The sequence below is a fragment of the Mesoplodon densirostris genome, chromosome 7 (genome assembly GCF_025265405.1).
Source record: "Mesoplodon densirostris isolate mMesDen1 chromosome 7, mMesDen1 primary haplotype, whole genome shotgun sequence".
NCBI lineage: Eukaryota > Metazoa > Chordata > Mammalia > Artiodactyla > Ziphiidae > Mesoplodon > Mesoplodon densirostris.
The window spans coordinates 111,210,989-111,235,464 of NC_082667.1; the positions used below are offsets into that span (position 1 = coordinate 111,210,989).

The window sequence follows — 24,476 nt, forward strand, 5'->3', positions numbered from 1 at the left end:
CACGACAAAAAACCTCTAAACATGAGATTTCAGGCAGGCGAGGGAAACCAAAAAAGGCTGGAAGACGTCGTCGGCACCCCTTCCAAAATATTAAGCAGGTAGAGGACTGCCTATTTTACTGTTGGTTTAGCTCAGCCCTACATCAAGGTACTTGGCAGCTCCAAGGCTCCCACACGTGTCCTCTCACACATCCCCTGAGCACCTGAGACAATCTCTTTCCCAACTCCGAGCAGCTGCGGATCCCAACCCTACTCTTCAGTAAAATTTGCTCTGACGCCCTCACCCCACCTTCCGTACCCACAGGGACAAGGCTGTCCCTCGCCACCTGCACCGCAACACACACACACACACACACACACACACACACACACACACACACCCTCACAGGCTGTCCCTCACCACCTGCACCGCAACACACACACACACACACACACACACACACACACACACACACACACACACACACACACACACACACACACACACACACACACACACACACACACACACACACACACACACACACACACACACACACACACACACACCTCCAGGCTACCCAGACCGCTTTCACTCTATTACACCGGGGCCCCCGGGAGGCGAGGAGGGTGCGAGTTGCCCAGAGCCCGGCCCCCGCCCCGGGACAGCATGCACAAGCCCTGCCCCTGCTTCCTCTCCACTTGCCTGGGCTGACCGCCCTCCGCAGCGGTTCTGGCTCCCCGACGCCACGGCTCCGGGGCGGGGCGTCTCGAGGCTCCGCCCTTCAACGTCAGCCTAGCGGGGCGCGGCCTGGCAGGCGGCCGGAGGTTTCAGTCGCAGTCCCGCAGAGCGGCGACTGGAGGTCAGCATCCCGGCTCTGGTTTCTCCTCCCGCTCCGGAGGATGCGGCTCGACCAGGATGCCGCCGCGCCTGATAGTGCAGCTTGCGGCCCTCCTCAGCCTGCTCCTCGGCTCTCGCGCGCACGGTAAGGATCGGGGTCTAGCCCTGCCCTCTCCGCGCCCGCCCCGCTCCCTCTCCTACCGGTCGTCGCTCCTACATTAAAGTTCTGAGTCCCACGGAGAATCACGTCTGGTTGGCCCTCTACGGAGAGGGGCGCCCATTATCTCCCCGCTCCCCCGAATCTCCCTCATTCTGGCAAGCCTGGGTCTCAGGCTCACCCGTTGTGGACGTGGAAGAGACTGAGATTGACTAGGGGAGGGGGAAGTGTGGATAGAGAAGTTAAATGACCCCCCCCCCCAAGTCACCGTCCACCCGCCTCTCTGTGAGTCATAAATGTACCCCTGGCTTTTTTATTGTTCTAGTTCAAATGAAGGGACTGCTGGTCCCTCTGGGGAATTACTTTGATCTCAGTCTGACTCTACCTTCCCTTAGCTCTCCGATTAATCTATTTCTGCCCCGTGCCATGTCACCCTATCTCAGCTCTTTTCCCCCACTATTACCTGTCACCCCCATCGGATCATCCCTTCTCCTTCTTTAGCCCCCAGTGCTCTCCCACTGCCACCTGCCTCCCTCCTCCCTACTGCTACTCCTCCTAACCCAGCCAGAAATCCTGGAAAGTTTCTGCAATTGAAAAGACTAAATCCTGAGGGGAGAAAATGAAAGGGCCGGGAGCTGGAGGGACCAGGAGCTGAGGCAGGGAGAGCAGGGACTGAAACTGCTTCTACATGCCGCCAGAATACGAAGTAAAACATGCAGTCACCATTCACATGATAGAGAGCGGAGCTGGGGATGTGCAGCCCAAACACCACAATGATCCACCGTGTTTTTCACTTTCCGTATACTGTTTTGAAATCGAGACACAGACTTGAGGATCAAAGACAGTATAAGAAAGAAAGCAAGGGACCGGGACAGATGTGCTTTCTAAGTGAGAATGACAGTCAGAAAAAAGAAGCATTATTAGAGAGATGATGAGAAGTTGGAGAACAAGGGAAGCCTGGGAGTCGCTGTCAGATGGAGAGACATTAAGGGCTCGAGGAGGAGAGAAGAGGAGCTGAATGTGGGTATTGGCCTTGACTTACTTCATTGCACTTGATCGGCAAGACTCTTAAAGGAGGTGTATTTATCACATCCTTACCAATGAGAGAACAAGTTCAGCGAGGTTAAATGATCTGTCTGAGTCACACTAGCAAGTGCTAGTTTGAGGCTCTTAAAGTTAGTTTCCCATGGTGAGAGGCATGGCTGGCTGTGAGGGGAGGACAGGAGGTGGAGAGAGGCGCTGGTACTTAGTCTATATCACCCTGGAGCCAAGGGTGCCAGCCCTTTGTGGAAACGTCCTCAGCCCAGTCTAGACCCAGGGCTGCCTGTCCTACTCAGCCTAAGGCTGGGCATCTGGCTGCAGTAAAGCCCTCCTAGAAGTGAGGGGATGGGACAAGCACTCAGCTTGGGGTTCTGTGAAGAGAAACAGGTAGATGCCAACTAGCAGGATATCTGTGTACCCAAAGAACTCCAGAGAGGGGGGCCTTGGGCTAGAGCCAGGGCTGGGGCCAGGGTGGGGACCAGGTGTGGGGATGGAGAGCAGTCCTTGGGATGGGGCTGGAGCAGGGACAGGGACTGGGCAGAGCCAGGGACCAGCTCATCTGAGAGCTCACTGTGGGCACATCGTAGCCCTCAGCCCCTGCCTTCTTGCCTGGGATGCATCACACCCACCTTGGCTCTTGTCAACCAGCACTTCTGCTTCTGATCACCTACAGCACAGGACAGTGACTTAAGGACACTATACTAGCTCTGGGATCAGACACATCTGGATTCAAAGGCCCACTCTACCACTTACTACCCCCATTGACCTTGGGCAAGTCACTTAACCTCTCTGAACCTTCATTTCTTCTCTGGTGAAACTGGGGTAATAAATGCCTACCTTGTAGGATTACTGTGATAATGAAATGAGCCAATATATGTAAAGTACTTAGCTGAGTGCTCAGCTCAAGGTAAAGTGCTCAGTAAATGGGAGCTGTTAGGATGCCTGCCACGATCACCACCATCATCTCCTCCCTGGCGGGGAGGTGGAGGGGGCCTCTGCTAGCTCTGGTACTGACACTGTTCTCCCTGTGGACAGAACTGCCCAGACCTTCATCTGCATGGTTTGAAGCAGAATTTTTCTACCACGTCCTCCACTGGACTCCCATCCCAAATCAGTCTGAAAGTACCTACTATGAAGTGGAGCTCCTGCGGTAAGCAAAAGGGAGGATGGAGAAAGGAGGGAGGTGAGTGAGGGAGTGGGTGAGTCCATCCCCTTCTACCTACCCTGGCATGGGAAGATACCTGCCTTGTTACTGAAATGACACCAGGAAGGACCCTGGCACATATCCATCAGTTGACAAGTACTGATCAAGTCTCATATGGCCAGAGTAGTGCGCTGGAAGCTCTGGGTGAGAAAGCCAAGGTACTGCCTTTACCCTCAAGATTTTTCCATCTTATTGGAAAAACAGGAAGAGCATCCATAAGCCAGTTGGAGAACAAGGAAGCCCTAAGGACTACAGATGTAGTTGGGAGAAGGGAGGAATTGGGCTGTGTTGTAGGGAGTGGCAAGTCTTCCTGGACGAGTTGGCGTTTGAGCTCCTCGTATTCCAATCTAAGAGTCTTCTAGAGCACAGAGAAATTGGTCCAGAGTCCCAGAACCAAGGGAGATCCCCTTGCAACTAGATGCCCCAGACTAAAGGGAATACCCTGAGGGCTATACTGTCATGAGAGCTCTCCCCTGGCCTCTTGCTTCCCTCCTAAAGGAGTTAGGTTTGAGCACAAGTTCCTCTCCCAACGCCTACCCCGCTATCTCCCCAGGTATGGAGTAGAACCCATCTACTGGAACCCCATCCACAGCTGTAGCCAGACCTTGGTGCTGTCCTGTGATCTCACCATGCAGACCCTGGACCTGTATCATAGCAGTGGTTACCGAGCCAGAGTCCGGGCAGTGGACGGAGGCCAGCACTCAAACTGGACCTCTCCCAACACCCGCTTCTCTGTGGATGAAGGTGCTTTTCCTCCCCGGGGCCTAGAACATGGCTTTCAGGGTCCTTTCCAGCCAGAAGCTCTAGTCTAGAACTTTTCTCTCCGTTCCCATAGCTCGCCACATCTGCCTGGCTTCCTGGCCGGGGATTTAGTTGCCCAAACAAGCCTGAGTCAGGACTTTGGAGAAGGTTTAGATGAAAACAGCCAAGTTATTCAAGATTTAAAAGGGAACTGGAGTTGTTTATCCTACAGAAGAGAAGTCTTGGGGTGAGTTGGGGCAGCTGAGTCACGAGGGCCAGGTTGGTGTACTTGTAGGGTTCTGGGAGAGGAAGCAAATCCATAAGCACTCAGCACAGGGCAGCAAGCTGGAGGCAGAATTCCGATCAGGTCCTCCTCCCTTTAAGAATGAATTCCTTGGGGTCAGAGTGTGAGGCTTTGAAGCAGGGAGGTGCTATTGAAGCAAAGTTGGGAGTTTCTCTCTGCAGAGAGAAGAGAAAAGAATAAGCCCCAAATGTGATGGGATTCTTTCCTTCTGCAGATTGGGACTGACTGTGCTCTATGTGTGTGGCAAGGCTGCTCTGCACAATTCAGAATGATACTCTTGGAGGTCATTGTCTCCCAAATGCCTGCCCACAGGCCAGTACTCCACTGGCTGCAGAAACATCACTGAAGAGTGTGTTTAAAATAGACATTTCCTGGGCTTCCCTGGTGGCGCAGTGGTTGAGAGTCCGCCTGCCGATGCAGGGGACACGGATTCGTGCCCCGGTCCGGGAAGATCCCACATGCCGCGGGGCGGCTGGGCCCGTGAGCCATGGCCACTGAGCCTGCGCGTCCGGAGCCTGTGCTCTGCAATGGGAGAGGCCACAACAGTGAAAGGCCCGCGTACCGCAAAAAAATAAATAAATAAAAATAAAAAATATAGATGTTTCCAGGGCCCAGCTTCCAAAATTCAGATTCACTGTGTCTTGAGTGGGTCTGGGCATCTGCGTTTTTAACATGCTCCCCAGGATATCCTTATGTTCTGCCAGGTTGAGAAACCTGTAGCCCAGGTTTTAGGGTGGGTAAAGCTTGACCCTGGAGGCCAGGTATGGATGGGGTGCCCAGGCCCTCCCCAGCCTGCAGGCCTCATGGTTTTGTCTCCCGACTCAGTGACTCTGACAGTTGCCGGTGTGAAGCTAGAGATGCACGATGGCATCATCTTTGGGGTGATCCAGCTCCCCAGGCCCAAGATGGCCCCTGCAGGCGACACATATGAAAGCATCTTCCACAACTTCCGGGAGTATGAGATTGAGGTTCGCAAGGTACCAGGACGATATAAGGTATGGGATTCCCCAAGGCCGGGCTTCCCTGTCACCTGGGCCGGAAGTGCCTTGTGCACCCCTGGGGAACTTTTCCAGCAGAGTCGAGAGAGCTTGTGGGGCAAGTGGGGGGAGCTGAGATGGCCTCAGCCCTCAAACCTGTGCTTCTGCCAGGTGGCAGGGAAGACAGTGCCCGCTAGGTGTCAGGCAGCGCAGGAGATGTTGTAACTATTGCTTCCAACCCCCTTGCAGGTGGGGATTCTATTCCATGTTGTAGATGGCGAAATGAGGCTCTCAGAGGCTATGAAAATGCCCAAGCACACTCCCATAAATGGGGGATCTGGAATCTGCAAAATCCATTCCTCTTTCCTTTCAACCACAGTTGATTCTAGCCCCTTCTGGGATGGTCCTCAGTATCTATAAAATACTTCCTTTTCGCTTTTTTTTTTTAACATCTTTATTGGAGTATAATTGTTTTACAATGTTGTGTTAGTTTCTGCTGTATAACAAAGTGAATCAGCTATATGTATACATATATCCCCATATCCCCTCCCTCTTGCGTCTCCCTCCCACCCTCCCTATCCCTCCCCTCTAGGTGGTCACAAAGCACCGAGCTGATCTCCCTGTGCTATGCGGCTGCTTCCCACTAGCTATCTGTTTTACATTTGGTAGTGCTTATATGTCAATGCCACTCTCTTACTTCATCCTAGCTCACCCTTCCCCCTCCCCGTGTCCTCAAGTCCCTTCTCTACGTCTGCGTCTTTATTCCTGTCCTGCCCCTAGGTTCTTCAGAACCTTTTTTTTTTTTAGATTCCATATATATGTGTTAGCATACAGTATTTGTTTTTCTCTTTCTGACTTACTTCACTCTGTATGACATACTCTAGGTCCATCCACCTCACTACAAATAACTCACTTCGTTTCTTTTTATGGCTGAGTAATATCCCATTGTATATATGCGCCACATCTTCTTTATCCATTCATCTGTTGATGGACACTTAGGTTGCTTCCATGTCCTGGCTATTGTAAATAGAGCTGCAGTGAACATTGTGGTACATGTCTCTCTTTGAATTATGATTTTCTCAGAGTATATGCCCAGTAGTGGGATTGCTGGGTCGTATGGTAGCTCTATTTTTAGTTTTTTAAGGAACCTCCATACTGTTCTCCATAGTGGCTGTGTCAACTTACATTCCCAGCAACAGTGCAAGAGGGTTCCCTTTTCTCCACACCCTCTCCAGCATTTATTGTTTGTAGATTTTTTGATGATGGCCATTCTGACTGGTGTGAGGTGATACCTCATTGTAGTTTTGGTTTGCATTTCTCTATTGATTAGTGATGTTGAGCATCCTTTCATGTGTTTGTGGCCATCTGTATATCTTCTTTGGAGAAATGTCTATTTAGGTCTTCTGCCCATTTTTGGATTGGGTTGTTTGTTTTTTGTATTGAGCTGCATGAGCTGCTTGTATATTTTGGAGATTAATCCTTTGTCAGTTGCTTCATTTGCAAATATTTTCTCCCATTCTGAGGGTTGTCTTTTCACCTTGTTTATGGCTTCCTTTGCTCCTTTTCATTTTTAATACAAACTAACTCATGGTAATCACAGAGATCTTGGGCTGCCTCGATAATGCAGGGTTTTTTATCTTAGAAAAAGAACACTGAAGGGGGTTGGCCTTCAGTGCCTTAGAGCGTCTCTAAAGGCCCCTCCAGCTCTCAGCTTCCATGTGGCATGGAACAAGGATATCGTGTTTACTGCTCTGATTGTTTTCGTTTCAGTCGCATGACAAGATAAAACATGAAAACTTTAACCTCCCAGTCCCGAGAGGGGTGGGAGAGTTCTGTGTCAGGGTGAAACCATCTGTCAGCTCCCGAGTGAACAAGGAGGTCTGGTCCAAGGAGGAGTGCATCGTGCTCACCCCGCAGTGTGAGTTGGTCAGGGCTGCTATCTGGGCAGAAGGGAGGCAGGAAGGGCCTCGCACGTCGGAAAAGCATTCCACTGAGGGCTGCCGATGTGGGGCACTGTGCTAGGGCCCCCCAACTGCGACACAGCTCTCCATCCTCACACAGCTCTATGAAAGAGCTCCTATTGTCCCCATTTTAGAGATGCAGAAACTGAGGCTCAGTACCTACAAGCAACTTCCAGGGTGTGGCCACAAAGCCAGGTCTCCCATTTCTGCGGGTGCTTCCACTGGAGCCTAGCTGCACTCCCAGGAGCCCTTCTGCAGCACCCCTCAGCCAGCTGTGGTGGTTCCTGTTTGTTACATTCCTCTGCTGTCTTTTTTTAGAGCTGGGGGCACCAAGGGCTACTCCGAACTTCCCCTCCTCCCCCTCAGAGGAAAGCAGAACTGAGCTGACTCCTCCCCACAGCTGCAAAAGTCAGCAAATACTGTGCCAGGCTCTCAGCCCAGTGCTGGAAAGGGGAGGGAGGGAAGGGCATATGGCATGTGAAGGCTGCGGTTCTGCCCACAAGGATCTTACAGTCTGGGTGGGAAGACAGGATGTGCCCAGAGGAGGCTCTAACTAGCTACTCAGGACAACATATGTCAAGTGCCCAGCGAATCATGCCAACAGTCAGTGCGCTGGGAGTGCCCAGTCCAGTGTGGGCAGCGTCCAGCAATGACCAGAGGGACTCCTTACTTTTCTGCAGTACATTTCAGTTTATGGCAGACATGCACAAACTCATTGTCATTTCAGCCTCACTCACACTGAAGCAGAGTAAGGCACCATCTGTGTGCCAGTCGGCCTTAAGAGCTTTTCAACATCCACTCACTGATGTAGAAATAGTGTTGTATACAGGTCTGTGTTCAAATCTCAGCTTCGTCACTAATGAAATATATGACCTTGGGCAACTTGCTTAACCTCTCTGGGCCTCAGGATGCTAATCTATAAAAATAGGGACGATAATAGTATTTACCTCCTAAGGTGGTTATAAGAATCAGGTGACATAAGTACAGTAGTCCCCCCCTTATCTGAAGGGCATACGTTCCAAGACCCCCAGTGGATGCCTTGAAAGCATGTATATATACTATGTTTTTTCTCTATACATACATACATACCTATGACAAAGTTTAGTTTATAAATTAAATAAAAATTTAAGAGAATGCCCAAATTGGCAACGTCACTACTCTTGCACTTTGGGGCCCTTAATGAGTAAAATAAGAGTTACTTGAACAAAAGCACTGGATGCCACAACAGTCCATCTGATAACTGAGGCAGCCACTAAGGGACTCACGGGTGGGATGTGCTGGACAGAGGGATGATTCATGTCCCGGGCCAGACAGAGTGGAGCAGTGTGAGGTTTCATCACGCTACTCAGAACGGCACACGATTTAACTGATGAGTTGTTTATTTCTGGAAATCTTCCATTTAATGTTTTTGGACCACAGTTGAACACAGATAACTGAAACCACGGAAAGCAAAGCCACAGATAAGGGGGGACTATTATAAAGGGCTTGGTTCATGATAAGTGCTGTGTGCTTCACAACCATCTATGAGGTAGGCACTATTATTTTGCCCATTTCGTAGACGGTAAAACTAAGGCTCAGATAGGCTAACTAATTTGTCCACAGCCTCACAGCTAGTAAGTGGTAGAGCTGGGATTTGAACCCAGGTCTGGCTGCTCCCAAAGCCTCCCTTCTTACCTGCTGTACCATCCTGCCCCACCGCTATGTATGCCTTCATGTGAGTTTTGTGCAGAGAGCTGGAGGCCATGTGTCTAGTGAGGCAATCCTTCAGGGCAGAGGTTGGAGGGCCAGGCAGGGACTCCCAAGAATCCTGGCATGGCCTCCAGAGTTGTGGCCTAGAGGTAACCTGGGGTGGGGGATGCAGGGGGTCACTCGGCCTCTCACCGAGAGGCTCCTGAGAGGGGCCATGGGATCCTCGGGGACTGCCCCTCCATATCCCATGGCACCAGGCTATAAACCCATCTCTCTGGGCCCACAGATTTCACCATGACCAACCTCAGCATCTTCTTCACCTTTGTCCTGCTGCTCTGTGGAGCCCTGGCCTTCTTCCTGGCCCTCCAGCTGTATGTGCAGCGCCGGGGGAAGCTGCCCACCGTCCTGGTGAGTCTCACAGGGAGGCCACTGCCCCATCCTCCCCGGCCCCACCAGGACTCTGGGAGTCAGGGAGCACCCTCCCAGGCAGGCCGTACCCTCAGCCCTGACATTATCAGATGCACCTTCATCAAGCACCATGGGGGCGGAGGGAGGGCTTGAACGCCAAGCCCAGCGCGGAGAATGTTGCCATATAGTGGCCCAGATAAGACACAGTAATCCCAACCCGCCATGCGCCATTTTGTTACTATTTGCCAATAATTGGCCACGAACCAGCCCCTGTGCACTAGTACCTCGGAGTCAGGTAGTTATAGCCTCACTTTACAACTGAGGAAACTGAGGCGTAGAGAGATTGTTACATGCAGAGGGTCCCACAGCCAGGAAGAGTCAGGGCCGGAGCCCAGCCTTCCCCATCCCTAGAGGCTGGCGAAGGGTGCTCTGGAACAGGAAGACAAAGGGCTGCTGTCAGTGTGGGAGAGAGCAGAGCGGAGAGGTGATGCTGAGAGGCGAGCATCTCCGGCCCTTCCCACAGCCTATCTATCCTCTTGCTACACGGTGCTGACAAACACCGCATCTGTCGTCAGCCGGCCTCCAAAGTTCAGCTTGCCGCATCGAGCAGCATTTCCAGACCACAGCCCGTCTCTGGCCGGGGATTCAGACTGGACCAAAGGTGGTCCCCACAGCTGACATTACCATGATGGTCGAGGGCTCAGCTGTAAGGGTGGGCTCCTTCGGGGAGACCAGGGCCCAGGGAAGCTCACAGCTGGAAGGGGACCCTCCACAAGGATCCCAGGATCTCTAGGAAAAATGAGAGAGACAGAGGCCCTCTGAAATTATTTTGAGTAAGAACTCTGAGATGGGGATGGAGGAGAGAGAAGAGGGGTGGGGCTGCCTGGTGAGTGCACCACGGGACCTGCCCTCAGGGATGGGTAACTAGAGAGCAGAGTGGTAGGAAAGGACCGCTGGATGGGAGAGTCTTAGTTGGGCTTGGGGAAAGGCATCTAGTAAGAGAGAGGTAGCTACTGAGTTACAGTTACCAAGCATCTACAACATGCAAAATGTTGTACGGAAGCAGCTGAGTAATGTGGCCACTGGTCCCAAGGGGCTTGATTACGTCCGGTGGGCCAGCCAACGAATCAACTATTAAGTTTCATGCAAAACAGTGAAATGGACATAGATGCAAAAACGCCAAAGGAGATGACAAGCAACCTCTGGTTTTTTTTGTTCTTTCTGAACATTTGGATCACAGAATTGACTTGTTCTCATGAGTTTTTTCATCCTCAAGATAAGTACAGCCCAGTTTCCTTCCTCTAACGATCACAGCCATTACTAACTTTATAAATAACTGAGAGAGCACCAAGCACTTTCACATGCACTTGCTTGTTCTCATTCATTAGCTGCTTTGATCTCATCTTCAATGATTATCAAAGTAAGCATTGTTAAACAAGTGGGGATTACAAATCAGGACAGTTGAGTACAAATTCCAGATTTATTTGTTCTTTGCTGCTGTGTGACACTGGGCAAGTCATTTAACTTCTCTGAGGTTCAGTTTTCTCCTCTAGGAAATAGAGATAATAATACTTCTTTAGAGAATTATTGGAGAGTAAAATTCAATTCACCAAGTGTTTATTGAGTGCTTTCTCTGTATCAGGCACTGTTCTAAGTATTTTACATGCATGAACCACAACTTGAGGAGGCAATACTGTCATTGTTTCCATTTTGCATAGGAGGAACTAAAGCACAGAGAGGATAAATGATTTGGCCGGAGTGACACAGCTGATAAGAGGCAGACCTGGGATTTGAACCCGTGAAGTCTGGCTCCAGAATACACATCCTTAGTCACCAAGCCATCTGATATCAGTAGGGATCCAACCAATAAGAGTTGCATTAGAGTCATCACATACAAAGGGAACAAGGGCAGATGTGCAACAGTGAGTCAGTAAGTCAGTCAACAAACCTTTGGAGTGCCTACTATGTGCCAGCTCAGTTTAAGCTCTGGGAACTGAGTGGCCAATAAGAACAGACGACTCCTGCCCTCAAGGAGCTTCGATTCTGTTGGAGTTCGGGACTGAGTGTGTGTGTGTGTGTGTGTGTGTGTGTGTGTGTGTGCGCACATGTGGGGGCACAGAAAACAAAAAAATAACTCCAGGAACTAAGTGCTAGGAAAAAATAAACTGGGTTAATGGGAAGAGAGTGTCTGGAGCCCTGCTTTAGCCAGGGTGATTGGGAAAGTCTCTCTGAGGAGATGACATCTGAATTGAGACCTGAACGATAAGGAGGATACAGCCATACAAAGTGCTAGGAGAAGAGTATTCCAACCAGGAGTAGCCTGTGCAAAGGCCCTGAGACAGCAATGTCCAGAGCAAAAGGAACACCAGTGCGGCTGGGGCACAAGAGCAAGGGGGAGAGAGGTTAAGTGACTTCCCTCCGGGCAATTAATGGGGAGCGAGGCCTCCCCAGCTGTAGCTCTGCTTGTTTCACTGCCCCCCACGCTGCAGCCAGGCTGTGTTTATGTGAATCACTCAGGGAGTGGAGAAATTAACTCGGTGTCTCACATCCAGCGTTATAAGAGATGAAATGAATAACACGGGATAGGATAGGACAGGACAATACAATAGATCACAGTGCACAGGTAGTAGCGATAAGTATTATTTTGTGAACTTGGTTTCAACCATATATGAGTTATATATTTATGGGCTATTTATATACAGGTTATCGTGTAACATATTTCTTACTTGGGGTCATAGTGAAGAAAAGTCTGAAACACATTTCTAGATGTCCGTGGGTCCAGCCTGCTTTCGGGTTTGAAAAGCACTGCTGATGGAGCCTCCTGAGAATGTTCACCTTTCCCTGCAGCCTCCCATTCTGCCTGTCATTCTGTCTGAACTCCGAGAATACAGGCTTCTTAGGTATCTGGCCTGAGTCAAACTGAGAACTGCATGAGGAGGAAAACTCAATTCTGAACCAAAACCAAACGGACACGTGGCAGCGTACTCCAGGCTCTGCAGGACCCCCTCTGTTGGAGCAGTACCTCCTGAACCCCCGGCCTCCCCCGGCCACACTGGGGCGGGTTCCTGCAGGTGACCCTCCCGCCCCTCACTCTACCCTCTCCTCCCCAGGTCTTCAAGAAGCCCAGTCCCTTCAGCCTCATCAGCCAGCTTTCCTGCCCAGAGACCCAAGACACCATTCATCCCCTCGATGAGGAGGCCTTCCCCAAGGTGTCCCCAGAATTGAGGAACTCGGAGCTGCACGGCAGCACGGACAGCGGCTTCAGCAGTGCCAAGCCATCCCTGCAGACTGATGAGCCCCAGTTCCACCTCCCTGCCCCCCACCCCCAGGCTGGGGGTCCTTTGGGAAAGGGGGTGACCCGGTTGCTGGAGAACAGCTGCAGTAGCGGCGGCAGCAAAAGTACAGACAGCGGGATCTGCTTGCAGGAGCCCAGCCTGAGTCCTGGCACGGAGCCCAACTGGGAGCCACAGGTGGGGAGCGACAGCCGGGACCAGGATGACAGTGGCATTGGCCTGGTCCAGAACGCTGACAGGCAGCCTGAGGATGTTCAGGGTGGCTCAGCTTTGGACCATGTCAGTCCCCTGGGACCGGAGGTGGCTGCGGGAGAAGACCCAGCTGCAGGGGCCTTCCAGGGCTACCTGAAGCAGACCCGGTGCCCAGAGGAGAGGGCAGCCGAGGCAGGCGGCCTGGAAGAAGAGTCCTCCTCAACAGATGGCCTTGGCCCCAAATTCAGGACATGCGTGGATGCTGAGGTGGACTGGCCTCTACCAGCCCTGGCCAAGGGCTATTTGAGACAGGACCCCCCAGAAATAACTCTCACTCCCTCAGGGGCCCCAGCTGGACAGTGGAACCCACCAACTGAGGATTGGTCACTCCTGGGCTTGACCAGCTGTGGTGACCTGGGAACATCTGACTGGAGGTTTGCCCATGATCTTGCCCCTCTGGACTGTGTGGCAGCCCCAGGCGGTCTCCTGGGCAGCTTTGACTCAGACCTGGTCGCCCTGCCACTGATCTCCAGCCTGCACTCAAGTGAGTGACTCAGGCCAAAGGGCTGCTTTTGGTTTCCGCTGCACCCTGCCTGGACCCAGAGGGGCCCCAGGGGATGAAAGTGAAGCACAAGGCCAGTCTGGGCACTTTTCTGCAAGCGTAGTGAGGCCAGCGCCAGCCCTGGTAAGTGTCCAGGGGAGGAGGAAACTAAACTAGCACAGGGTACGTATGTGGCATTGGCCTCCTCTGCAGACGGGGCCCTGCAGACTCTGGCGGAGCTGAGAAGGGCAGGGCAGAGATCTCCACCTCCTTGGGACACTTCCCATATTGTAAAGGACTACTTGCTCAGGGGAATCATGGGGCTTTTTGGAGTTGTGGTGAGGCCACCAGGCTGAAGTCAGCTCAGAGAGCCAGGCCTCCCTGCTGAGGCCAGCCATGTGTCAGGGCCTCCAGCAGGATAGAGGGCTGAGAGGATGGAGGCTTCAGGGCCTCGCTGCAGGGGCCATTTCTAGGAGGTAAAGGAGGGAGCAGGGGCCAAAGGGAGCTGAGATCCAGAAGGGGGCTTCTGGCTCAGAATCCAGTGCTCTGGGTATGGCTTGTGTCCATCTGCAGACCGCACCCTCTTTCAAGCAAATAGAGCAGCATCCCCCTGGGGCACTTGGAGTGGCCAAGCCACGGACTACACTCACCCTGCTGCCCACACCATGTTGCTGACAGTACCAGCGAAACCATGGGTGTTTGTACTGGTCAAAACTCAGGCCTTCAGGTGGCCTCTAGGCTTGGACGCCACCTTATCTGCCCAAGAGGGTCAGGGTTAGGACCTGCACTGTGTTTTCTGCTGACATCCAGCTACAGGACAGGACACTGGGGTAGGGCCTCTGTTCAATGATCAGCTGTGCGACCTTGGGCCAGCCACTTCTCAGAGGGCCTCTGTTATCCCATCTGTGACGTAAAGAATCTCTAGGGGACCCTTCTAGATGGATGGATGTTAGCCAAGCTGGCTTCTGGGGTAACATCTCCAACCCCAACTGACCCTGGGTAGGGAGGAAGCCATGCCTGCACAGAGCCGGCTTCTTTCCCGTGCCGCAGGCTAACTGATGTAGCAAGAGTGCATGGCATTGTGCTGAGAGAGCAACCAGACCCTGGGCCCAGAGAGGGGGCAGGTGTGGGCCCTGCTTCCCCACAGTCAGCTTAGAATCTGTCTGCAAAGCCAGTTTACAATCCGTGGGCAGGGAACCTGGGAGGGGTGATAGGCCTGGGGTGTGCCCACCCCCCGAGTCATCCTCGGCCCTGTGTTCTCCGTGGCATTCTGGGAATAGACATCAGGCCCAGGGAATCCAGCCAGAGCCCCTTCCGCTCTGCCAGGAAGCTCGTAGGCGCCAGTCCGATAGTAACTCCCTCTAGGAACAGGCTTGAAGGAGGAGTTTCTCAGCGTTTCCTTGGAAGGTTTATTTATTTATTTTGTTCATTTATTTATTGACGAGGCAGCAAGATACAGGGAAAGAGTTCTGGGTATTTCGATAGCCTAGGAGTTCTCATTCTGATTTCACTGTTTCTAGCCGTGTGACCTTGGGAAAGCCACTTTTCCTCATCTGTGAAACCAGAAAACGTTGTCTGACTTGTTTCATCCATAAGGGTGTGAGGTTCCACTGAGGACGAGGGTGTGAATGTGCCTTGAACACAGGCTCTGTGAGTGACATGTGTTCTTTCTTCCAATAAATTGTCAGAACCACAGGAATCTTGGGAAACCAATCAGATTTCTGATGGCACAGTGGCTGGTAGAGGCGTCAAGTTGTTGATGATTGAGAACGATGAGTAGATGTGCGATGTCGCTTTAAGCTACCAAGACTGAGGACTTAGGCTCAAATCAAGTCCAAGTCCTCATGTTAACATTTATTTTCTGTGACCTTGGGCAAGTTTCTTACTAAGTTCCAGTTTCTTCATCTATAAAATGGGAATAATCATTCTTCATGGGGATGTCAGGAGGTTTAAATGAGATCACACATGAAGAGTTACATTTAAAGCTGTATAGGGAAATGGACAGTTTTTCTTGGAAACGGGTGAAAATGAAAGAGATCGTGAAAAATGTATGTTAAGTATGTAACGAAATTGCTGAAAGAGTACCTGAGGAAAGATAATGAATGCAACTAAGGTAAAGAGCATGTAATGTAATGAAAGATAATGAAAATGAGTGTAAATGAAAGGGTATGCGGAGGGTTCTTTAAGAAGACTGAAAAGGAACCAGTGGGACAGAAAACACTATCTTTTGGATGTGAATTCTGACAACTTGAAAGGAGACCCGACGGCCCCTCCCTTCCAGGCAGACAGCAGACCAGGCATTCCTGGAGCCCCGCCAGCTGCTCCCCCCAACCTGGAAGTGTGTCCCAGCAGTGCTTCTCGTAAGTGCAGAAGCCATCTGCATTCAATTCTAAAAGCAGCCTCCCCCTTCCACGAGAAGCCACGTGTGGGTTTGAGGCTCTCCCCGAGCTCAGCCCAGCCGGTGGAGCAGACCCAGGGCTTGGGGCCTGAGTTTTGGATACACTTCGCTCTTTGTCGCAGCCTGGATCCTCCAGGAGGTGGTCGGGGACACCACATCTCTGTTCCCCTGTGTCATTTCTGACGATGCCTCTCCCCTTTTACTCTGAGAAAATAACCAGTTCTGGGGAAGCATTGATCCTATCATCTTCAGAGAACTTGACTAATCTCATACCGTTTGGGACCTGCTCAGACTTTTGCCCCGAAGGCCTCCTTGTCCAATTGGTGTATGGGGTTGGTCACTTCCTCCTGGAAATGAGTGTTGGAGATGGCGTCTGCCCAAGGGAAAGGCCTCTGGGGCAGGTTGGATGAAGCCTGGCTGAGACGTGAATAGGAAGTTTCAGAGAGTAAGAGGAATCCCTCTCAAGGAACCGAGGCCAGTTTGGATGGATGGAGTAGTTCGAAGGAGAGGGTGGAGTCCGAGCACGTGAGCTCTTGCAGCAGCCTTCCCTTATGTGGAAGGAGTGGGAGTTTGTGCCGAGTCTCCTCCTCTTTTAAGCTGCTTTCTGACCACCCAGCACGGCCAGGGCCATGGGAGAAACTGAGAGAGTTCTTCCAAACAGCAGTGAGACACTGCCAGGCTTCTTGGGAATTTGGAATAAAGTCCCCAAGAGATGGCCCCGTTTGTTCCTACACTGAGAAACCTCCTTCGAGGGCTTTTCCAAGCTGAGGGATGGGTGATTCTGCATTTCTATGAGCTAATGGAACTTCCTCTTAGTAAGGAGATGGGAAGTGGGCATTCTACTGAACTCTGTTTTCCCGAGTTTGTAAGTAGCTATAGTCAAAGAGTCTGCCTCGTCTTTCCCCAAAGATCTCCATCCCTCCCCACCCCACTCCCAATGCACACACGGTCACAGGACACACGCCACCCCTGAGATGGTCCCACCCACTGCACTGAATGGCACCCACAGGGCAGTGCAGGTGGAGGGTCGCTGAGCCCCGCCCACGAACGACAAAGAAGGGGGTCTTGCTGTGCCCACCTGGGACAGCACACTGGTAACCATCTGAAGTAGTTCTAGCAGTTAAGGCCGACTTTATCAAACCCCAGTCTAGAGGACACTAGATACTAGAAGGCATGACATCTATTTCCTGTAGTGCTCATGGGTTTGGGGGTTTCTTTTAAAGCAAATCCACAATTAAAAAATTTTTATTAATCATTTATGATCACTTTTATTGATGAGCCACCACACCTCACTATCAGCTTGCTCTCAACTTCATTTCCACTCCCGTAAACATTCAAAAAGGGTGCTGGGACCCAGTAAACACTGACAAACAAGGGTCGGGTGAGGTGAAATTTGTGTTTTAGAAAGATAACCCTGGTCAGTACACAACAGGGTCAAGACACCCTGGCATGAGTCAGAAGGAACCAGGCAGAATGTAGGGTGAACTGGTTGGAGGCATTTCTTGTCAGCATTTCATTTCTTCAAGAAACACGTTATTAAGCAGGTACTACGTGCCCAACATGGCACTCGGCCCTGGGTCCAGAGTGGTGAACAAAAGATGTACAGCTTCATGGAGGTCACCTCTGCTTATGAAGATAATCACCAAGCTACTCAACAGACTAACAAACATATTACTATCATCAGTGATAAGTGCCATCAAGGAAACTAATATCCACACACGAGATGGAAGCAAGCAGCAGAGAAACTGAACAGGAGGTTGTCGTAGTCAGCTCAGGCTGCTATAACAAAATACCGTGCTTCAACAACACCACAGTTATTTCTCACTGTTCTGGAGGCCAGGATGTCCAAGACCAAGGTGTTGGCAGATTCATTTCTCGGTGAGGGCTCTCTTCCTGACTTGCAGATGAGGCTAAAGATTCATGATGGCCCCTTCTCCTTCTCCTTCCATAGTGGGATGGGATGGGGGTGGGGGTGGTAGAGAGCTCTGGTTTCTTTCCCTCTTCTTGTAAGGATACTTTTTCCACTGCGAGAGCTTCTCTCACACAACCTCATCTAACCCTAATCACAAAGGCCCCACCTCCTAATACCGGGGGTTAGGGCTTCAACATATGAATGGGGGGACCATAAACATTCAGTCCACGACAGAGGCTTAAACAATAATCCAATTAAATGAGCAGGGACAGTGGGAAGAGAGGAAGTGACAGATCAAAAGACAATTTGAAGAGAATATTGGCAAGACGTGATGACAACCCGGAGTGAGAGAAACAGGAATCAGAGGTACTAATCATACTGCAATGTGGATGAGGAGAAAAGTGAAATATGGTCGTGGAAGGGAGACATGGGCATGGGGGAAAAGGGGAGATGGTGAGTTCTGGGGTTGATAGGTCAGCCAAGGAGACGATCCTCCAGCAGTTGGCAAGGCAGGCCTGGCACTGGGTGAGGGCTCAGAGCTGAGGATTCGGATATGAAAGCCTTTGTGCTAGGACCCACTTAGGTCAAGTTCACATTCAAAGGTATGGAGAAGACCACCAAGCTCCTCTGCAGCCAATATACAGTTAAAACACTCACCTCATGATCGGCCGCCTAGAGGAAAAGCAGGCTGCCGGTCCTCTGCTCTTAGCCATGCCTATGCTGGGCACCTGTCTTGCAGACCCCCCTGACATCGGTGCCACGTTGTTCCTCGGACAATCACAGCCCATCACAAGGGTGCGGCTGAGAGTTTTTAGTCAATCAGCCCATCTGTAGGGCTGGTTAGCTCTGGAGCAGGCACAGGGAGGGGTGCTGGTGAAGATTAGTACATGACCAGCAAAGGTCTGGGTGTGGGTGCCACACCTGGATACCTCTACCTGCACAAGGAAGGAGGGGCTGGTGGCGGTTAAGTCCTCATGATGGCCCTGGAGAGCACAGAAATATTCTTCAGGATCCTGCTACCTAGTCATGCAAATCCTAGGCACCCCTCTACCTATCCCCCAGGGCACTCAAATCACCTGGGGGTACTTGTCTTCCTAAGCTTTTTCTCAAGGCCCAGAATTTCTAAGGCTAGTTCCCAGGGACCTGCTTAATAAATAAGTTCCAGGTGATCAGGTTGCAGGTGATTCCCATATACATTAAAGCCTGAGAGTCACTGCTTTCGAGAATAACTTGATGATTTGCTGCTTGTTCTATTAAACTCAACCCTTCTCTCCTCACTGCTCCTAGATGGTATCACCCAGTCCGTACCTTTAAATGCCATCTGGTTGCTGGTGACTTCCAAACGCCCAAGCAGGACTTCTCCCTAACTCTGCTGCCTTCTGAGCAGCTCCATTTAGATGTCTAGCACGCATCTCAAAAATATGTCTGCAACAGAACTCTTGACTCCCTCACACACTCATTCCTCCCCCAGTCTTCCCCTCCTGAGTAAATGGCACTATCATTTACCCAGTTGTTCATAACAAAAAACCAGGAGTCATCCCTTCACAACCCACATCTGATCCATCAGGTAGGTCCTATCAGCTCCACCTTCCAAATAGATGGTGAACCCAACCACTTGTCACCACTCCCACATGATCATCCTGGTCAAATCCATTATCAGGTCTCACCTGGACCACTGTTCATCCCCTTCCTGCCCCTCTATTTCCACCCCTGCTCCGTTAGTCTAATGCAGCATGATTTGTACAGTATACTTACTCCAGTGCCGTAGCCAACGTGATCTTTATAACATATGACTCAGGTCATGTTATTCCCCTGCTGGAAGCCCTCTCCTTTGCTCTTGGTCCAAAGGGGTGGTAAAATCCAGATGAGTTGGTATCTGCCCACTCTCTCGACACACCTGCTGCAGCCTCCCCCTGCCCACTCTGCTTTAAGCTAATTTCCATCTCAGGTCATTTGCCCTTGCTCGTCCCAGGTCTTATCCTGCATTCCCTCCTCATTTAATTCAAGTGTCTCCTCAAATGGAGACTCTTTGAAGAAGTCTCTCCTCACCACCCTCCCCAAGTATCCACCCCATCTCTACTTCATCCCTCTATCCCCAGCTTATTTCCTTCAGAGCACTTATCATTATCTGAAGTGACAAGATCGATTTATGTGTTTATTTGGTCATAGTCTGTCTCTCCCAATAAAATATAAGATCTGTAAAGACAGGGACTGTATCTCTTTTGTTCACTCCTACATTCCCAAACTTCAGTTTGTATTTCTTGAAGGAATGAATGAGCAAGTAAATAAATGAATACAGACTTACAATATAAGGCTGTAAGTGCTGCCTTAGCCTAGACTGCCCCATCCAGAAGCAGAGCCTGATTCAAGGAATTATGGGCAGGTGGTTTACTTAGAAGGCAATCAGAGGGAACAAGAGGGAGGGAACAGGAGAAGGAAAAGCCCAAACAAGAATATGTTATCAGGCTGGTCATGCTGGAAGCAACTGAACCCTGATCCCACTGGAATGTTTCTTGCAGCATATAGAGGCCTCTTCCAACTGTCCCCTGAGCACTGACAGTAGAAGTCCTAATTCATCAGCTCCTGAACTTCACTGGCTGATGCTTCCCCCAGAGATGCTGACTCATCTGTACTCTAGGGCTGCTGGTGAACAGGGCTGCATGGGCTCCCCCAGAAAAGAAGGAGCCAGGGCAGAAAGCAAGTGATGTGCGGTGGGCACTGCAGAAGAGACTGGATAGCACAAAGTCAGTCAGAGCCCACTCAGAACTGGCCAGAATCAGGGGTGGAGCCAAGAGGACATAAGGGATCATAAGCAGCATCAGCTGAACGTGCTGTGATGCAGATGTGCACAGCAGTCCATAGGAGGGGCATTTGGTCCAGCTAGAGTGTTCAATGCACATTTGTTGGACTGAATTGAAAGGAGTAAAATACATGATTTATTAGATTATGCTAAGTGAGGTTGGGAGACTTCCAAAACTTGAGATATCGTAAGATCTGAGCCCACAGTTCAAACCTGGGGCAAAGAAACCACACATCTAGTAGAACAAGCACTGTGTGGCATGATACAATGGAGTGAAGAAAGCAAAACACTCACGTGGAAGAAGTGCCCATCAGTCCACCCAGGCTGAAAGGACCGATCCATGGACAAGCTTCCAAGCCAAGGTGGCTGGTCTGGAGATGCCCCAAGGGCAAAAGGGAAGAGGCAACAGACCCAGGAAGTGGAAAGAATGTTCAGGAGACCTGAGTTCTACCGTCACCCAGCTCAATCTTGTCATGTCAACTCTGGGCCTCAGTCTTCTCATCTGCCAAATGGAGAGAGTAATCTTCAATCTGACTCCTCTCATGAATGCACTGGGCATACTGCTGTCACTGAACATACAACATTCTGTGCTCATTTCACTGTGAGCTCTTGGAGAGCAGAGACTCCTCTTGATTTCTCTCTGTATCCTTCACATCCAACCAATGGCTAATATATAGCATAGGTGCTCAGTACATTTTTTATGAATAAATGAATGCCTGAAGGAGTGGATTTCCTCACAGAGAAAAGCATGTGAAAGATGTTGAAGTAGTATAATGTCCAAATATGAGATGGCAATGTGGTTAATGGTAGCCTGAGGCTGAATGTATACTTGGGAGACATTAGACCGAGCTGAAATGAAAGCAGTCAGGATATACATTTGATTTTATTTTCAGGCTTGTCATCTTCTCGGCTTCATCATATTATGCCATGATTATTCCCTTCTCTGCTGTTTTCACCCTATAGCTCTCAGGTGTTGGAGGGACTCAGGGCTACAGACTAAACAGGAAGCCTAGAGCAAGGGGATGTGGTCAGGAGGCAAGGCAAGGGACCGTGAAAACATTGAACATGCAGCCATTCACCCCTTCAGCAAACATTCATTGAGCACCTGTCATGGGCAGGCCCTCTGGGAATACAGCCAGTGACAAGACACGATCCCTCTCTTCCTTGGCTCACCTCTGCAGTGGACACACACACACACACACTCAGAGGTATCTCTGCCTCCCTCCTCCCCTGCCTCCCTCCTCCCCTGCCTCCCTCCCCCAGCACTGGGGAACTGAAGTCACCCACACTCCGAAATAGCCTTGCAGCTGGAAGGGACCTCAGAATCCTCAAGTCCAGTGGCAGCCTTATACAAACAAGGCACCTGGGACCCACCAGGTACTGGGGCTGAAGACCTGAAGATGAGGTTTCTTACATTTTCCACCCTTCTGCCTCTCTATGGCTCCCTGCTTGTGTATGAGAAACCTCACTCTAGGCTTTGGGGAGGGGGAGACTACCCCCATGGCTCTGCAGGAAAAATCCAAGAGACAGGGAGTCTGCCAGGATCTCTGGCACCGCCCCACCTGTTGTTTTGTTGGCCTGTTGCTGCTCTGGGCAGACAGAATATTTTCACTTCTGGTCCCCAAGTGTGAGAATTCACCAGGCCACTGGCTTCCTGTTTTGTACCAGATCTGCTTAAATATCACTGTTTCTAGATGGTTTTTGATCACTAAGCACTTTAAAAAATACAGTAACGATAAACTCGACTACTCCCACTTTGAGGTTCTCAGAACCCTGGGCCAGAGAGAGGGACACCATAGACACTAGGCCCTCCGTGGTCAATGGCATGGAGCAAGGGCATGACAGCTGAAAAGGAAGCTACAGGAGAGCAGAGCTCCCCCCTCACCTGTCCAGCTACTTCATGGGTTTGGCCATTATCCCTCAAATAGAAAAAGTCACTGTGAGCACTTTCTCCAGATCTGTATCAGTTGATGATCAAAGGGTTGAACATGATTGAGGACGAGAAGAGAAAATAGAAAGTTTTGGTTTTCCGAGCACCCGGGATTGGACCAGGGATGAAGCAACACCCAAGATTCCCTGAAGAGACTGAAGAATCTTTCAACATAATTTCCTGAGGAGTTCCTGGCTATGGCCAGAGCCATGCAAGGTAACATAAGGAACTCAGAAAAGGTATAAGATCTGAATTTTGCCTGCAAAAAGTACCCATCAAATAGGAGAGAGCGAGGTTAATCTCAAGAGAGACTGGATCCCCGCACAGTGCCTAGCACAGTTCCTGGCCTATTAGAGAAGCTGCATGAATGAATGAATACAAGGGAATGATCAATAATTAAGTTATGGTAGCCAGAGAGTATCTGTAATTAAAACTCAGAAGACAAGAAGATCCATAGATGTTGAAGAGGTTTCTCTGGAGAAGTGAAAATTGAGATGACCTAAAGAATGGGCAGAATCTGATGATTTGGAAGTGAAAGGGGATATAAAAAATAAAAGAAAGAATGAGGAATGGGTCAGTGAGAAGCTCAGGGCTGAGGACAAGGCCTGAAGAGGCCAGGCTTCTGAGGAGCCCTTCTCACCACACCAGGGGACCTAGAAAAGAGATTAGAGACCAGAGTGAGGGGGCCAGGGAGCTCAGGGAGCTGCTAGCTTGGGCAGAGGCTAAAGGTGAGCAAGAGTTATAAAGAAAACATTCTTGCCTGGCCTTAAGCAAATCATTTCAGCAGACCCTGAGCCTCTGTTCCCTCACCTGTGAGGCTGGGAGGATGAAGTGAGACAGTGCATTTGAAGTCCCTGCTTTGCACTGATCTTTGATCAGCAAATGTTAGTGTTTTACCTTCCTGCTCAAGAAGGGCTCGGTTGGGAATGGTCCAGTCTCGCGAGCTGGTCAGACTTAGCCAAAGTCAAAGAACGACTGAGTAATATTTAGGATCCTAAACCGTCAGGGCCTAAGGGAACTGCAGCCATCACCTTTCAGCTGCCACCTCCCGAGTTAGAGAGTTATAACTACACTTTGTATTATACTTGCCTCTTTTGTGTATTGAATGCCTACTAAGTGACAGGTGCTATGCTAAACACACAGGGTACAGAGATTAGAAGGTGAGACTCTTTTTCTCCTTCAAGTAAAAGAGAGGAACCTTGGAGAAGTAGGCCAGTCCTCGATTGCCAGATGCTGAAATTGAAGCCCAGGGTGGTGAAGTGACAGCCCATGGCCACACAGCATGGCAGGACAGGTCAAGACCAGACCCTGTTCTACAGTGTTCAACCCTCCTCCCACCTGAGATCAGGCTGCATCTGTGAGGCCTCAGATTCTACTCAGGCTCCAATGCAGTCAGTGGCTGGCTGTGCAGCCTTAGGCAAAGCATACACCTCTCTGAGCGTCAGCCTCTCCATATGTAAAATGGGACAAGGAATCATCTCCACGTCACAAGGTTGCTACAAGTTTCAAGACACAGTAACATGCATGGAAATGCATTGTCCTCTGCAGACTGCGTATTGTATCAGCAGTTTCTGCTCTTCCTCACGTCACCTTGGCATCTTTCTCTAGGACAAGGCAGCCTTCTGTGGCCAGAGAAACTGGGTGTTTCTCTCCACTCAGCAGGCATTTATTAAGCACCGCCTATGGACTTCACTTTCAGCAGTTACTCAAAACCTGCGGGACGTAACCCTGCCTGGTCGGGTGGCATCAAATCTAGAGTCCTGAGGGAAGCCACAGGCAAGATGAGACTTAAGCCAACCATGGAGACTAGATGTAGCTGGGGGTGGGAGTGGGGAGGAGAAGGCATTCTAGGCAAAGGCAGCCCTGGCAAAGACACCAAAGAGGGACACGGTGACAGTGAACATGGGAAGGGCCAGCCCATGGAACTGCTGACACTCGTGAGTGCTTCCTGACTCCTGGGGCCGGTGAGATGAAGAATAAAGGGAGGAGGAGGGCCTGGGGGGGTCGGTGCTGGCATGGCCATGGGTCTGGGTGCCCAGCCAATGCCCAGACCAACCAGACTTGAAGCCAGATTTCTCGGCATCTTCTCCCTTATCGTTTCTGAAGCAG

At 50.7% G+C, this 24,476-nt stretch overlaps 1 protein-coding gene across 1 annotated transcript; it reads left to right on the forward strand.

The window, feature by feature from the left end:
* Window positions 1-821: 821 nt before the first annotated feature.
* On the forward strand, window positions 822-16,929 carry IL10RA (interleukin 10 receptor subunit alpha). The gene is made up of 7 exons (XM_060105064.1): window positions 822-964; window positions 3,053-3,167; window positions 3,775-3,965; window positions 5,092-5,261; window positions 7,014-7,161; window positions 9,180-9,301; window positions 12,412-16,929. Exons 1-7 carry the CDS (start codon window positions 898-900, stop codon window positions 13,336-13,338), a joined length of 1,740 nt encoding a protein of 579 aa, XP_059961047.1. The 5' UTR covers window positions 822-897; the 3' UTR covers window positions 13,339-16,929.
* The last annotated feature ends 7,547 nt before the right edge of the window (window positions 16,930-24,476 follow it).

Coding starts and splice junctions, on each gene's coding strand:
- IL10RA (XM_060105064.1), top strand. CDS start 898: ATGCCGCCGCGCCTGATAGTGCAGCTTGCGGCCCTCCTCAGCCTGCTC. Junction 965..3,052: donor CCTCGGCTCTCGCGCGCACG/GTAAGGATCGGG, acceptor CCCTGTGGACAG/AACTGCCCAGACCTTCATCT. Junction 3,966..5,091: donor CCGCTTCTCTGTGGATGAAG/GTGCTTTTCCTC, acceptor CTCCCGACTCAG/TGACTCTGACAGTTGCCGGT.